Source organism: Cetorhinus maximus, chromosome 10, assembly GCF_964194155.1.
Source record: "Cetorhinus maximus chromosome 10, sCetMax3.hap1.1, whole genome shotgun sequence".
Classification (NCBI taxonomy): domain Eukaryota; kingdom Metazoa; phylum Chordata; class Chondrichthyes; order Lamniformes; family Cetorhinidae; genus Cetorhinus; species Cetorhinus maximus.
The window spans coordinates 102,786,641-102,804,207 of record NC_135888.1 but is presented as its reverse complement, the minus strand read 5'-3'; the positions used below and the strand labels follow the sequence as shown (position 1 = coordinate 102,804,207).

The following is a 17,567-nucleotide window of genomic DNA, read 5'->3' as shown; positions in this document are numbered from 1 at the left end:
AATGAGGTCCCCCCCCGCAACTTTCCTTACTGCCACTTTTTGTGTAGGCCATAAAAATGGCCTGGCCACTCCCACCCGCTTACCCATGCCAGCTATTTCATGGCATGGGCAGTGTATTATCCAGGTCAATAAGTTTGCTAACAAGCCTATTTAACCTTTAATTATTTAGTTACATATGGCAAGTGGGCTGCCGATTTTGACGCCCACCCACCTAGCGTATTATGGGGGCCAGCTCCAGGATGGGCGGGAAGTTGGTGGGCTAGCCATCCGAGCTATTTTATATGCCCCCCCGACACCCAAAAACATGCCCTGCACATAAAATCAAGCCCTGTGGCTTTAGTCATTGCAGCCAATTTATGCCATGTTGCTGCTTTTAAAGTTTTCCAGAAAACAAAGAGAAACACATTTCTTGAAAAGAAGTGCTACAACTCCAGAAAGTTGCTGACAATGACCAAAAACACAGGGTTCATATAGCAGTGTCATAGCATAGAAATATAATTGCAAATGATGTAGTCTACAACGCTGGGGCTCTCACTTCAATAAGTACAAAAAAAAACTTTTTTAAAAATCAATTTGAAAGAAATCAGTAAAATAGCTTAGAGTGAAATAGCACACTTGTCTTCAATGATGATTTCTTGACATTGTGATAGCTACTAACAAAGAGAAAAATATGAATGTGCAGTAGAAGAAAATGTAACGCAGTCCATCCAGCTCAAGGTTTACAAATGCCTTATATAATTGCATCATGATGGGCTTTTCACAAATCATTGAATCATTTAAGGGACTAATTGTTTGAGAAACCAACTACAGGTAAGGCTTCCAAAACATAAATTCCTTTTGAAACTTCTCCCTGACCCACTGAAGTAATTGGATTAACAGCATTACATAATCTGACCGTGTAGCACATAATGATGGGAAAGCAGAGGGAAAAAAATACTCGGCTGTAATCTAATCAAGAACTTTTGATTAGCTCAAGGCCATGAGAATGAAAGCTAGGAACAGATTAAGACTGTGAAATCATTCTTTCACCTTGTATTATATATCAGATGCTGGACATTTTGAACTACATTTCCAGCTGTGTTCTGACCTGAAGCTCACTGAGGTAAGCAAACTGCAAACAAGACTCGCATTAACAATATTTTCCTTTGTTTTGTTTTGTTTCTTGTTTAAATGGTTTTCAATCCTCCCACTGGCACAGACAGATTTATCTGCCAGCAATAGCAATTGATGTAAAAAGAGATTGCAGTTTTTGAGTTACATTGTTCTGATGTATGTCAGTTTCTGTAGCCAGATGACAAATGACAATCTACGCATAGATAAGAATTCATGAAGTCTATAGAGAAATAATCTGCAGTTAATTTTTTAAAATGTCATCGTCAGCTGTCCCTTGATTCATGTCCTCAGGGTCGTGAGTTCCTGCCGTGTGAATTCATGTGACTGAACAGGCCAATTCTCGACCTGCAGAATTTTGGGCACATGGGGCAGGTTGTCCCATGATGTAGTGGGATTCGGAGTGCAGGATTTGCTTCCTTTTCTTTCCTTCTCTGCCATCGTCCTGCCTTATCTTTAAGGCATTTGGTCTCAAAGCATGATGCAGTTTGGTGGACAAGTTGTTGCCATTTTGAACGAGTGATAGCAAGCTCCTCCTAGTCATTAATGTCAATGCTGCCGTGCTCCAAGAAGAGCTTTGGAGTGTCATTGTGGCATTTTCTTTATCCTCCATTGGAAAGTTGGCCATGTGAGAAGTGAGAAAGCAGAGCCTGGAGGAGGAGATGCTTTTCAGCCGTCCAGGCACAGTGTATGATTCCATCATTGTTGATTTTTCAGGAGTTTTGCCTGAATGCTTATGGAGCTGGCTTCAAGAAGGACATTAGCAAATACATACAGAGGCCTGCAATGTTGTTTTCTTAAAAGATTCTTTTTCCTCCTTTCTTCTCTTCACACCATATATCATTATCTCAGCTGAGAATACAATGGGCAATGTAACCTCAAGCATCTGCCAGTGCTCCTCATAACTAACCCACAGAAAATATATGAGGTGAAAGCAGTGCAGGTTATGTTCTTCCTGCTTTTACATCTCTGTGCTTATGATAATAATGACTATAAGAGCAGCATGCACTTAAAGAGTGAACTTACCGGTAAATCAAAGCACTAGAATGCAAAAACATTCTTGCCATTTATTGAAAAATATCTTTATGAGCAGTGTTACAACATCACAGTGCAAAGAACAGCACTGTTATGTGTGAATCATGGATTTCTCATCGTCAGTCACCCTGTGATTGAGTTCCAAATCCTTTTTATTTGAAGGCTATAACATTCCTCGACATATTTCGCTTAAACTGTACGTAATTGTGGACTGGCTTCAAGTTTTATTTTAATGCGTATTTTGTTCACGTTTTTCAAAAACAAGTATCATGTAATTATTCTAACATATTTGTGTGTGCCAAAATATATGGTTGACTAAATTAATGCCAGTTTTTATGCAACTAATAACTTGACATTTATAAAGTAAACTGTGACATAGAATTTTTAGGCTTTATTAATTCAATGCCCTTCTCTTTAATTTTGTTAATTAGAGATTATCAAGTGGGAGCTAATTGTAAATAAATATCCCCAACAACTATCACAGCCACATTCGAGCATATAATTATTCAAAACGAGAGAGTGTAAAATGAACATGAAATATCTCTTGAACTGTCCTTTTTCAGTTCATCGACCACTACTAAACTATACATACTAGGAAGATCCTAATTCCACTTTTGGTGTGTATTGAGCCAGCTAATCTCAGCTGGGCAACTATAAAAGCTTTTCAATTGGCTTCAGTATTTCCAGGTTAGGAAGGAACATAATACACCTCCTTCTCTTGCTAAAAATAGTGTGCATTATGGCCCTTCCAAGCTTGTGGATACTAAAGCTACAAATGATTACCTGTTTCTAGACTTCCTGAAGTTCTGGTAGGTAACTGACTGTTAAGAAACATGTTAGATTGGTTGCCGAATGACTTGCCTAAGCAAAAACAACTTATATTTATATAATGCCTTTAACAAAATGAAACATCCCAAGGTGCTTCACAGGCGTTTTATAAAACAAAGTTTGACACCAAGCCACATAAGGAGGTGTTAGGTCAGGTAACAAAAAGCTTGCTCAATGAGACCAGTTTTAAGGAGTGTCTTAAAGGAGGGAAACAAGGTATAGAGCCGGACAGGTGTAAGGACGTAATTCCAGATCTTGCGGCCTAAGCAACTGAAGGCATGTCCACCAATGCAATTAAAATCGGGGATGCGCAAGAGGCCAGAATGAGAGGACCACAGATATCTTGGAGCATTGTGAGACTGGAGGAGATTACAGAGATAGCGTAAGGCCATGGAGTGATTAGAAAACAAGGATGAGAATTTTAAAATCAAGACGCGCTTGACCAGGAGCCTATATAGGTCAGCAAGCACGGGGTGATAGGGGAATGGGGATTATTGCCAGTTAAGACACGGACAGCAGAGATTTGGGTGACCTCAAGTTTATGGAGGGTAGATTGTGGGAGGCAAGCTAGGAGTGCACTGGAATAGTCACGTCTAGAGGTAACAAAGGCATGAATGAGTGTTCAAGCATCAGATGAGCTGAGACAGGGGCAAAGTTGGGTAATGTTATAGAGGTGGAAATAGGCAGCCTCTATGATGGTACGATTAAGGTCAGTAGCTGAGCTCGGGATGAAGTGCGACAGGTTGTGAACAGACTAGCTTAACCTCAGCTTAACCTGACTAGCTTTGCCTGTTGCCAGGGACAGGGATGGAGTCAGTAGCTAGAGACTAGAGTTTGGAGCGGGGAACTAAACCATGGCTTCCCAGACTGTAATTAGAGGAAATTTCTGCTCAGCCGGTACTGGATGTTGGATAAGCAGTTAATTTAGCAACAGTGGAGGAGTCAAGAGAGGTGGTAGTGGGGCAGAATTGGTGTCGTTAGCATATGTGTGAAAACTAACGCTGTACCTTCAGATGATGTTGCTGAGGAGCAGCATGTAGGTGAAAAACAGGTGGGAGCCAACAAAGTGACAATGCGAGAGGAGGAAGAGAAGCCATTGCAAGTGTATCTCTGGCTACAATTAGATAGATTAAAATAGAACCAGATGACAGCAGTCCCACCCAGCTGGTTGACAGTGAAGAGGCGTTGGAGAGGATAGGGTGATCAACTGTGCCAAAGGATACAGACAGATCAAGAAGGATGAAGAGGGAAAGTTTATATTTGTCACAGACACATAGAAGGTCATTTGTGATTTTGATAAGAGCCTTTTCAGTAGTGTGGCAAGGGCAGAAAGCTGTTGATTTTCCTCCCTTTCTGTAGGTAGCTTGTACCAAGGGCAAGAGCGGCAATATAATGGGAACACCATCACTTCCAAGCTCTCCTCTAAGTCACATGCCATCCTGACTTGGATATTTATATCACCATTCCTTCACCGTCACTGGTTCAATATCCTGGAATTCCCTACTTAACACCATCATGGGAGCACCATTATCACAAGAACCAGAGTTAGTCAAGTAAAAGGCCCACTGTCTTCTCAGGGCAAGTGTTACCCAGATCGTAAGAAGAAATAAACAAGATACAGGAAAAAGGGTTTTAGACACATGGATCAGTGAGATCTATGGAGCAGTAGACTGAGTATACATCGAGAAAGTGGGAAGGAAAATTATAGTCCAGTTAATAAATTGCAGAAAATTGTCATCCACTAATGTCCCTCTTTTATGTGAAATGTTTGAGACTGTTTCTCACAGATGAGACTTTGCATAATATCCATAATATATTATTGTTGGTGAGATATTTTCTTTATTCCGGGGTTTTCAATTTGCATATATAGAATGATCCTAAGAAAAGATAGTTACAATATTTTCAGGAAAGATGCATTTAGTTTAGGATTACTAAAGAGATGTTGCCCTATGGTGGTTATATTTTTGTCAGATTTGGCTGCAGCTGTTAGAGTACTTTAGCACTTGGTAATTACATATTGCAGGGTAGAAATATGATTGTGCTAGGATTTTAGGTCAACTTGTAATCAGTACTTACACTTTGTAACAGCAAATCATGGTGCAATCAAACTTTTATGTCATGAGCTGTGCCACTGCACCCTCTTCTGTCTACAGTTCTGTAAAACACTGTCAGCTGACAGTGAACCTTTAAATGGCAAAATTCATTCAGGTGACCTAATGTTTTTGTTAACCACTCAGGGAATTATCATTTGTTAGTGAACTGAAAGTAGTGTTCACGTGCTGAAAATGAATAAAAGATGTTACGTATGGAATGTTGTGTCAGATTTTTTTTTTTAAGATTGTGAAAATAAGTGTAAGATCCCACTTACAAACAAATTGAAGATGTTGTTAACATTGGGAGTAATAAATGGTACTCTACTCTGCCCAACTCTGGAATAAGGTTCCAGAGTAAATCATTTATTACAGTGCATTAAGAAGCCGCTGAGCAATAAAATATCAATACTGTGCTCTATACAATCCTGAAGAGTAACATGATACAGCAAAGCAATTGCTCAGCACAGTGATATACAATTTTTCATTAATGTTCATAAACAGCTTCAATTATTAGAAAGCATTTTTTCTTTTAATCAAATTTGTGAATAGCTTCCTATAGCATGGAAAAACGAAACCCAGATCCATATTAGCCAGCTCTTGCCTTACAAAACTCTATCTTATGGTAACTTTTGAAGTCATTCTCAGTTTAAAAGTGTTGGGGTCGTATTGACTCCATTTGGATCATCAAGATCGCCTCTAAGGCTGAGCAGGAAAGCATTAAGTGAGTCATTACAGCGTGGGGCATCCAACTGTTCTAGGGCATTAGTTCTGGGATAAGGTGTGAGAATAGACCAGTCTCCAGTAAATAGGTGATGGAGCAACAAAATAACCGCACTGTACATTATGCTGAGCAGTAAAATATAAAGGAAGCTTTGTCAGACAAATGCTCTAGTGCGGCTCACAACCACACTGCTCATTGTGTCTGGCAGGGCTGGCAAAGAGAATTTGCTTCCAGTCTACAGTTACTGATGCTTTGTAACCCACTTAGGTTTTTTACCCACTGTCTCTGAAGAAATGCCTCCCCTCTTCCCAATGGCCCCGGTAGATACGCCATCCATAAATTCATTATACCAGTCCTGAACTTGTATCTTAATCCCCCAATTCTCTTCTCCACATGATTTAAACTAATGGCCCAGATGTTGTGGTCAATAACAAAGCAACAACATTCAGCACTGACCTCAAACAAGGCTGCCACAAAGATCTAGCAATCTCTATGGCAAAAATGACTCTAATTTCCCTTTTTTCGTTGTCAGTTTGAACCTGATGCCAAGTCAAGGACATCCCTAGCAACAGTGATGTCGGCAAGCAGTGTAAGCAATTTGAAGTATTTTCACAGACAGAGTCATAGTGGTCTACAGCACAGAAAAAGGCCCTTCGGCCCATCGAATCTGCACCGGTCAAACAAATATCTAACTATTCTAATCCCATTTTCCAGCACTAGGCCCATAGCCTTGTATGCCAGGGCATCGCAAGTGCACATCCAAATGCTTCTTAAATGTTATGAGGGTTTCTGCCTCTACCACCCTTTCAGGCAGTGAGTTCCAGATTCTCATCACCCTCTGGGTGAAAAAATTCTTCCTCACATCCCCTCTAAGCTTCCTGCCCCTTACCTTAAGTCCATGCCCCCTGGTTATTGATCCCTTAACCAAGGGGAAAAGATCCTTCCTGTCTACCCTATCTATGCCCCTCATAATTTTATACACCTCAGTCATGCCCCCCTTCAATCTCATCTGCTCCAAGGAAAATAACCCCAGTCTATCCAATCTCTCCTCATAACTAAAACTCTTCAGCCCAGGCAACACCCTGGTAAATCTCCTCTGCACTCTCTCTAGTGCAATCACATCCTTCCTATTAAGCGGATTCCAGAAATGCACGCAATATTCTAGCTGTGGCCTAACCAACATTTTATACAGTTACAGCATAACCTCCCTGCTCTTATATTCTATGCCTCAGCTGATAAAGGCAAATATCCCATATGCCTTCTTAACCACCTTATCTACCTGTCCTGTTACCTTAAGGGACCGGTGGACATGAACACCAAGCTCCCTCTGATCCTCGGTACTTCCCAGGGTCCTACTATTCATCATGTATTCCCATGCATTGTTTGTCCTGCCTCACCTCACACTTATCTGGATTAAATTCCATTTGCCACTGATCAGCCCATCTGACCAGCCCGTCTATATCCTCCTGTAATCTAAGGCTATCCTCCTCACTACTTACCACCCCACCAATTTTCATGTCATCTGCAAACTTACTAATCAACCTTCCTACATTCAAGTCTAAATCGTTTATGCATACCACAAACAGCAAAGGACCCAACACCGAACCCTGTGGAATCCCACTGGACACAGGCATCCAGTCACAAAAACACTCTTCAACCATCACCCTCTGCTTCCTGCCACTCAGCCAATTCTGGATCCAATTTGCCAAATTGCCTTGGATCCCATGGGTTGTCAGTCTCCCATGCGGGACAGCAAGTCAAGAAGTAAAATGCACCAGTAGTTTCACTTCCAATGACAATTTTACAGAGAACAAAATAAATGATTAGGACATACATATGGTTAACAAGTCTTCAAATTTGACAGCCTGGGATTTTCATTTTAGATAGCTTAAATAATAAATTTAGTTCTATCAACACTGCACAAGATAGTAATTTAATCCTGTATATTAAATCAACACAGATTCAATTATTGGCTGGCCTAACCATCTTTGAAGAATGAATATAGTCATTTCTTACTAAGCTTATATTTATACTAAAATGTAAATAACTGAAGAAATAAAAAAGTAAATGTTGTCATCATTGTTTGCTTAATTGTAGAGATCAGGCTATTTTCTCTTAATTTACATACAAACATTCGAAATAGGAGCAGAAGTAGGCCATTCGGTCCCTCGGGCCTGCTTGCCATTCAATAAGATCATGGCTGCTCTGTTTCTGTTTCAACTTACACATTCCCATCTACTCTCAATAACCTTTGATTCTCCTGCCTAACAAGAATCTATCTATCTGCACCTCAAAAATATTCAATGACCCTGCCTCCATCGCCTTCTAAGGTAGAGAGTTCCAAACTCACACAACCCTCCAAGCGAAAATATTTCTCCTCATCTCTGTTCTAAAACGGTAACCCCTAATTTTAAAACAGTGCCCCCTAATTCTGTACTCACCCACAAGAGGAATCATCCTTTCCATGTCCACCTTGTCGAGACTGCTCAAGATCCTAAATACTTCAATCAAGTCACCCCTCACTCTTCTAAACTCCAGCGGAAACAAGCCCAGTCTGTCCAACCTTTCCTCATAAGAAATCCAGTCATTGCAGGTATCAATCTAGTAAACCTCCTCTGAACCACCTCCAACACATTTACATCCTTCCTTAAATAAGGGGACCAAAACTGCACAGTGTATTCGAGGTGTGGTCTCACGAGTGCCTTGTATAACTGAAGCATAACATCCTTACTTTTATGTTCAATTCCTCTTGTAATAAAGGATAGCATTACATTAGCCTCTGTAATTACTTGCTGTACCTGCATATTAACTTTTTGTGACTCATGCATTAGCACACCTAGATCCCCCTGCACCTCGGAATTCTGCAGTCATTCTCCATTTAAGCAATACTTTGCCTTTTTAGCCTTCCTGCCTGCCAAAGTGAATTACTTCACATTTTCCCACATTATACTCCATTTGCCAGAAGTTTTCCCACTCACTCAACCTATCTATATCCGTCTGTAAACTCCTTATGCACTCTTCACAACATACTTTCCTATTTAATTTTGTGTCATCTGCAAGTGCAGCTACCGTGTCTTCATTCCCCTCGTCTAAGTCATTGATATAAATTGTAAAAATTTGAGGCTCCAGCACAAACCCCTGTGGGACTCCACTCGTTCACATCCCTCCGATCAAACAAAGACCCATTTATGCATAATATCTGTTTTCTGCCAGCCAACCAATCTTCTATTCATGCTAATATGTTACCCCCTCCAACATGAGCTTCTATTTCCCGCAATAACCTTTGATGTGGCACCTTATCAAATGCCTTCTGGAAATCCACGTCTACAGGCTCTCATTTATCCACAGCGCATGTTACTCCTTCAAAGAACCCTGATAAATTGGGTAAACATGATTTCTCTTACATAAAACCATGCTGACTCTCCCCGGTTACCTTGAGTTTTTCTAAGTGTCCAGCTATAACCTTGTTAATGATCGATTCTAACACCTTCCTCATGACAGACGTCAAGCTAACTGGCCTATAGTTTCCTGTTTTCTGCCTCCCTCCCTTCTTGGATAGAGGGGTTATATTTGTTACTTTCTAGTCTGATTGAACCCTGCTAGAATCTAGGGAATTTTGGAAAATTAACACCAACGCATCTACTACCTCATTAGCCACCTCTTTTAAGACTTGTCAGCCTCCATCAGTTTGCCAAGTACTGCTTCCCTAGTGATTGTAATTTCACCAGGTTCCTCTCTCCCTTCCATCTCCTGATTTACAGCTATTACTGGAATGTTTTTTGTATCTTCTACAGTGAAGACAGAAGCAAAATATTTGTTCATTTCATCCACCATTTCCTTATTATCTACTATTAACTCCCCATTGTCACTCTCTAGGTGACCAACAATCACTTTACTTATTCTTTTCCCTTTCAAATGCCTGTAGGAGCTCTTGCTATACATTTTTGCATTTCTAGCTAGCTTCCTCTCATACTCTAATTTCTTTCCCCTGATTAACCTTTTAGTCATTCTCTGCCATTCTTTATATTCTGACCAATCATCTGCCCTGCCACTCACCTTTGTGCAGCTATATGCTTTTCCTTTAAGCTTGATGCTTTCCTTAACTTATTTAGTTAACCACAGATGGTGGGTCCTCCCCTTAGAATTTTTCATTTATAGTAGTAATATACTTATTCTGAGTATTCTGAAATATCCCCTTAAATGTCTGCCACTGCTTCTGTATTGATTTATACTCTAGCCTAGTATCCCCAGTTCACTTCAGCTAGCTCAGCTTTATGCCCACATAGTTGCCCTTATTTAAGTTTAAAATGCTAGACCTAGACCCACTCTTCTCCCTTACAACTGGATGTAAAATTCAATCATATTGTGGTCACTGCTACGTAGGGGTGCCTTTACTCTGAGGTCATTAATTAACCTTGTCATCTTGCACAATACCAAGTCTAATACAGTCATAGAGTCATAGAGGTCTACAGCACAGAAAAAGACCCTTCAACCCATCGAGTCTCACCAGGCAAACAAGCATTGAACTATTCTAATCCCATTTTCCAGCATTAGGCCCATGGCCTTGTATGCCATGGCATCACAAGTACACATCCAAATGCTTCTTAAATGTTATGAGGGTTTCTGCTTCTACTACCCTTTCAGGCAGTGAGTTCCAGATTCCCATCACCCTCTGGGTGAAAAGATTCTTCCTCACATCTCCTCTAAACATCCTGCCCCTTACCTTAAATCTATGCCCCCTGGTTATTGATCCCTCCACCAAGGGGAAAACTTCCTTCCTGTCTACCCTATCTATGCCCCTCATAATTTTATACACCTCAATCATGTCCCCCCTCAATCTCCTCTGCTCCAAGGAAAATAACCCCAGTCTATCCAATCTCTCCTCATAACTAAAACTCTCCAGCCTAGACAACATCCTGGTAAATCTCCTCTGCACTCTCTCTGGTGCAATCACATGCTTCCTATTATGCAGATTCCAGAATTGCACACAATACTCTAGCTGTGGCCTAACCAGCATTTTATACAGTTCCAGCATAACCTCCCTGCTCTTATATTCTATGCCTCAGCTAATAAAGGCAAGTATCCCATATACCTTCTTAACCACCTTACCTACCTGCCCTGATACCTTAAGGGACCGGTGGACATATACACCAAGCTCCCTCTGATCCTCGGTACTTCCCAGGGTCCTAACATTCATCGTGTATTTCTGTGCCTTGTTTGTCCTGCCCAAGTGCATCACCTGCTCTCTGGTTGGTTCCAGAATGTCTGCTCTAAGAAACTATCTCAACAGCATTTTATGAACTCCTCATCCAGGCTACTACTGCCAATTGATTTTTCCAGTTTATATGTAGGTTGAAATCACTCATGATTATGGCTGTCCCTTTATCACAAGCACCCAATATTTCTTCTTGTATACTTTGCCCTACACTGTGGTTACTCTTAAGGGGCTTGTAGATCACTCCCACTAGTGACTTCTTTACCCGACTATTCTTCATCTCTATCCAAACCAATTCTACATCCTGACATCCTGAACCAAGGTCATCTCTAACTATTGCACCAATGACATCCATGTCTCCATAATGGCTATCAGATCATATTTATTTACTTCAATGTGCGCTATTTGAGAGCTTCAGTCCATTCACTGGCCTGTTCTACTTGAATATCTAATGGTATTTGTGCAGTAGATGAACAAAACAGCTGCCATGTCTATACAGCAATAATATTTTAATGTACAGAATTAAGGACCAAAGAAACTCAAGCCAATCAGCACACTTAATGTGCTTAAGACGAAAGGAAAGATAGTTTGGTCCTCACAGGAAGAGTCAGGGCATGCTGACATGGGGGCCTATATGGGCCATAGTGTTGTGAGGGAACTCGGGTTGAGAGACCCTCCATATGGAAACTAATGTAAGGTGTTAGCACTCATCATAGGGCAGAAATATATATTGTTTTAAGTTTGTAACATCGAGGAAAAAGGTTGATCCTTAATACAGCCTGCCACTGTTAAGAAAAAATGGGCATTTATTACCTAGGATTCGGCAATGGCAGTTCTTTAGTCCTATCCCACTACTGTTGCAACAAGTTGTTACTCCTTTCACCACATAATATGAGATATTTGCCGTTTGTTTCAAGGGAAGCTTCACAGCCCCACAGATAAGTCCTGTATCATGAACTAGAAAAATACTCTCATGGTTCACACAATTTATGGTTTGGATCATCAATACTACATCATCAGAATATAGCAATGCAGGACCAAAGGTATCACATATTAAACACTGGCCGTGGGCACTCCACTCTTTGTAAACTCGTTGACTTGCCAAATTGCACCCACCTCCCAACCCGATATTTGCTGTTAATATCAGCTAGGACAAGTTATTCACTAATTTCTTTCACTGTAGGTTGTTCAGAACCTTGTTGTATTTGTGAATTAATACTCTTTGGATAAACCTCGTTGTATTTCAAGAATGCACTGATTAAGGAGATGTGACTGGGTCTATAACGAACATGAATCAGGAACTGTTTGCCAGTGACATTGTGAGGGGTGCCAGGTACAACACTATAGGATGGTTCCGCGCGCCGGTGCTTTGTCACAAACCCGTGAAAGAGCAAGAACGCATCCTACCCCTATCCTAAACCCTATCTTTGGATTCTGATAACAGTAGGACCCCATGATGGCTGATTTTCTCCAGCTGACGTGATGCCTCTTACATTTGAAGTTGCAACTTTACAAGTAGGTTGAAATGAGAGTATTGCCCCAATCATCCCCACTGTGACCAGTATCCCACATGCGCAACAATTATAATGTAATATCAAACCATAATAAACCCATTTTCTAAACTGAATCAGACCCTGTCTTTCGGGTTCTGTGGGTCCGAAACTAATGCTGCAAGACCTAGTCAGCAGAGAGAAAAAAAATAGCTCGATACTGCCTCCTGCTATTGGCCGGAGATATTGATTAAACCGATTCAGGCTCTGACCTCCATTCCCAGCAAAGGGCAGTATCTGAGACTGGACACGGAGTAGATTTAATAAAGAATGAATGGAAGCTTACTAATGCTGGAAGCTCCCGGCCAGATCTGCTTGCTTTCTAGCCCAGTTATGAATTACCAACGAACTCTCTGCTCCCATCCCCAGAGAATGAGGCAAGCAGGTGCAATGGTCAGAATCCCACCATCTCATCCAGAAGCAGAAGTCCTTAGCATTACATTGGTCCTTGTTACATTTATTACTGTTGCAGTCAGTCGCTGTCCAGCAGCTGGTGTAAGCATTGAGCCGAGGAGAGCGAAGCTGAGGCGCTCTTTATCGGAGGGGGAAGGACAGTTACAATTACTGTAGAGTCCGCATCTAACTGACTTATTCATTACTGTACTTCTTTACCGGCACTGCCTACTCTGCAACTGCTGCTAATGATTCTCTTTGCACACAGGTTCTGTGGCGGATTGGGCGTCTTCCCCTTGGGGGTATCAACACAGAAATGCTATGTATATGCACAAAGTACGGCACAATCTGTTCTCGTCCCTGCATAGGTTTTGTGTTTCGTGGCCACTCGAACTCTTACCTGTTGTCCCGCTGCGACAGCGAAATTTGTCCTGTTCGGGATCGAATATTATTTACTGTAAATATAGAGTTTCCTTTTAGTTTTGCTCCATATGGGAGGTAGCGGACATGGTGCTCCCTCTCCGCCTGGGCCCAAAGGGCTTCTTCAATGCACAGTCGGTGCTGTCCGTGCATTAGTGCTCGGTGTTGGGTTCGGGTTGCAAACTGACTGTTAAATGTTGCTTGTGGATGAAAATGTGCTGGATGATAACTAGTGGATCTCGACTCAGTATGATAAAAGGTGAATGGTGTGTGCAAACTTAATGTGTTGGGTGTGAAGTGCAACATGATAGTGGGTGTGGACTGGAGAGAGTTGGGCAGTGGGTGTGGACTGGAGAGTGTTGGGTAGTGGGTGTGGACTGGAGAGAGTTGGGCAGTAGGTGTGGACTGGAGAGTGTTGGGTAGTGGGTGTGGACTGGAGAGAGTTGGGCAGTAGGTGTGGACTGGAGAGAGTTGGGCAGTGGGTGTGGACTGGAGAGTGTTGGGTAGTGGGTGTGTAGTGGAAAGAGTTGGGCAGTGGGTGTGGACTGGAGAGTGTTGGGTAGTGGGTGTGTACTGGAGACAGTTGGGTAGTGGTTGTGAAGTGGAGAGTGTTGGGTATTGGGTGTGTACTGGAGAGAGTTGGGCAGTGGGTGTGGACTGGAGAGTGTTGGGTAGTGGTTGTGGACTGGAGAGAGTTGGGCAGTGGATGTGGACTGGAGAGTGTTGGGTAGCGGGTGTGGACTGGAGAGAGTTGGGTAGTGGGTGTGAACTGGAGAGTGTTGGGTAGTGGGTGTGGACTGGAGAGAGTTGGGCAATGGGTGTGGACTGGAGAGAGTTGGGTAGTGGGTGTGAACTGGAGACAGTTGGATAGTGGGTGTGAATTGGAGAGAGTTGTATGGAGGGTGTGGACTGGAACATGCTGGGTAGTGGGTGTGAACTGGAGACAGTTGGATAGTGGGTGTGAATTGGAGAGAGTTGCATGGAGGGTGTGGACTGGAACATGCTGGGTAGTGGGTGTGGGCTGGAACATGCTGGGTAGGGGGTGTGGACTGGGACATATTGGGATAGTGGTGTAACCATGTGCTGGGTGCCAACAGGAATACAATCTGGCTGTACTCACGGTAGAAGAGGTATTCAGTGTAGCTGCTCCATGCCCTGTCGTCAATAGCCTGGCCGCACACTGAGCCGGTGAGGGATGAATTGCTGCCCAATAGAGTGAAGCCTGCTTCGGCCAGTGTGTCGAAGGCTCTCTCGAGTTGCCGGTAGCGGAGGTAGAAGCGGGACGTGTACCTGTCCGGTGTCCGGTCCGGGTCCCTGCTCTCGTTCACACTGTCTCCAAACACTTCCTTGAGGAGGCCGATGCGACCACACGCGAGGATCCGAGGGACCCGGCGGAAGAGGCGGGCGTCCCCCTGCATGCTGTCCCGCCCCAGGACACAGGAGCCCCGGTAACCCAGAGTGATGAAGCCGGCCCTGCGCTCGGCTGCCTGGCTGCCGGCCCGGGGGAGGTCGCTGCCCTGGGACAACTCGTCCAGGTCACTGTGAGAGGGCTCGTCGAGGCCGGGGCTCTGCCCCTCGTCTGGGCTCAACATCCGAACCAGCTCGGGCAGCTGGAAGAACTCAGCCTCCCGCCGGAGGCGCATCTTCTCTGGGAAGAGCTCGGGCAGAACCACCGCCCGGTCCCGCAGGTAATCCAGGATGTAGCGGAACAAGAAGCCGTCCCTGTCGATGAAGAAGCGTCCGCGGTTGTCCCGAGCCAGGTCCGGCCCGCCGGAGTTCCTCTTCTGGCCGAACATCCTCCCGAGGACCGAGTTGGGCAGGCTGGTCAGGGTGGAGAGCCGGGTGAAGTACACCTGGCCGCCCACATTCAGCTCCACCACTTCTGGCAGCGGCCCGCTGCTGTCCCGGGCCGGCGGCAGAGCTGCCCTGCAGTTAGCATTCAGGGCCATGGCCGAGAGTCCGCAGCCAACTTCTGGCCAGGTGAGTGAGGCCGTCTCCACCTTCCTCCCCGGCGGACAGCACAGTCAAGCAGGACACCACCACCCCCTCCAAACCTCCCCCTCCCCACCACCCACCCACCCACACCCACCCCCACCAGCCCAGTCCCGGAGAGGAGGCAAGTCCCAGCTCTGCTTCCCCCCCCACCCCACCTCACCCCACCCCCTCCACTGCCTCCAATGTGGGGTGGGGGGTGGATGGAGGAGGCGAGATCCCCGGCTGGGGGGGAGGAGAGTGGAGGGCTGGAGAAGGTGGGGGGGGGGGGGGGGTGGGGGGACTGGCTCTGGTGGTCCACTGGCTAAAGTTAGGGGCTCGGATGCCACTTGGTGTCAGGAGCGTTGCTGCTGCTGCTGCTGCTGCTTCTTCCCCGGGGCTGTTCCTGGTCACTGCTGCCGGGTTCACTGCTGCACAAGCTCCCGGTGTCACATCTCTGAGAGAAAGAGAAAGCAGCTGGGATGCGCCTCTTACATCATCTTCTCCAAGATCACACACCGCCTCCTGTCGAGATCTACTTCTCCAACTTGGGAGACTCGGGATGATTCAGGTTCACAGGCAAAATAAAAGCAAGCTCCCTATCCCTGGGCGGGTCTCTCGCTTCTGCATCTCGCCAATAGTCAGCGGCGCTCTTGGCTAGTTTCAGACTCCTCCACTTCTCGAGACTCCGCCTGTCCAGCTCGGTTCGCTCATGTCCCCATCTCCCTGGGTTTCACGGAAATCTACGAGACGGGAAATAATTGTCCCCCGAGGATCAATCATAGACACAAAGTTGTCATTGAACATTAGTCACTAGGAAACTGAGAGCACTGTATCCCCACGATGAAACGCTGGAAGCTCCAGTCTCCTCTTCATTTGTCATTTCACCGTGTTCTAGTGCTCTGGGGTTGCCAGGGTTCAAATCTATTGAGAGGAGATGGGGTATTTTAGGATGGCGGAATAAATAATTAACTGGAAGTATGCGGGTAAAATGACCCAGTAATCCATAAAGTCTCGCAGCCACATTTGAAACGCAGGCTGATGCCAGCATTTCACAGATACAGAAATGTTACTAAAGAAGGCGAGGTCTAGTTTTTGGAGAGCGTCCGTGTGTAATGTATGCTGAAGTAAAAGTTCAGACCCTTGGTGACATATGTGGTCATAATAACCAGCATTAACATCAATAAACTCGAATATAATCGATAGTGATAACAAATAAAGCTGCAGTGAATGATCACCGGAATGCCAGTAGTATTTTTCAAACAGCGCCTAACGCATACACCCACTAGTAATCCCACATGATGGTCGCTAAAAATAACATCATTACATATTTTAAAAAATAATTTTTCCCCCAGAGAAACAAACTATGCCACAAACAAAATAGCCCATTCATAAATGATTATTGTGGCTAATTTAATTGCGTAAAGGGGTTGTCAGAATTCATTTCCGTGCATCAAAACCAGTAACCATTCCTCATGGGTGCCATTTCCTACATTATCGTTGTAAAATCGCTCTGTGGAAATACACACATACCACATGAGGCTCTTTATGATATCAGGACAGAAACATTTCAGGTTAAAGCTAAACTATCACAGGTGATGTTAAAGGAGAAGTCAAAAAATACTGAAAATAGGAATAAAAACAGAAAATGTTGGAAGTGCATCTGCATCAATATCGAGAAAGTTTGGGTTTAGTAATTGCTGATGGTCGCCTTAAAGGTTAACCTACCTTTTTTCCCCAAAATTGCCAGAAGCTTGGCCAATACTAGAGTCACAATCAGAGACAAAGCTTCGTCAGTTTCTCCCCACTCCCACCCTATAGTTTATACACGGTGAAGTTTTAGACTTACGAGGCTACTTGAGCTCTTACGTGTCACAAAGGAGAAGCATGCATTTAAGATATTATTAATTGTGATTGTTTGCTTACAATAGTTGCCCACCCATTGATCTTGTGTCCTCCCCTGTGGCAACTTTGCTGGCCGATGGGAAGGGACATTTAATCACGCGGGAGGTTGGTGGATGGGGACATCTCTGATTGGCTGGCAACTCTCGGTGCAAAGCAGCCCGTTCGATTGGCACCCCATCCACCACCTTAAACATTCTCTCCCTCCATCAAGACACATGGTAGCAGCAGTGTGTACCATATACAAGATGCACTGGAGCGACTCACCAAGGCTCCTTCGTCATCACCTTGCAAACCCACGACTTCCACCACATAGAAGGACAAGGGCA

General features: G+C 44.0%; 1 protein-coding gene across 2 annotated transcripts in view; it reads right to left on the bottom strand.

Moving 5' to 3' along the window:
• LOC144685898 (BTB/POZ domain-containing protein KCTD16-like) overlaps positions 1–15,403 on the bottom strand; it is a 246,942-nt gene extending 231,539 nt beyond the window's left edge. For both annotated transcript variants that reach the window (XM_078550910.1, XM_078550911.1), the window contains exon 1: positions 14,486–15,403. In XM_078550910.1, coding sequence (XP_078407036.1) covers positions 14,486–15,314 — 829 coding nt within the window. In that variant the 5' untranslated portion in view covers positions 15,315–15,403. The remainder of the gene's footprint in view (positions 1–14,485) is intronic.
• Positions 15,404–17,567: the final 2,164 nt, after the last annotated feature.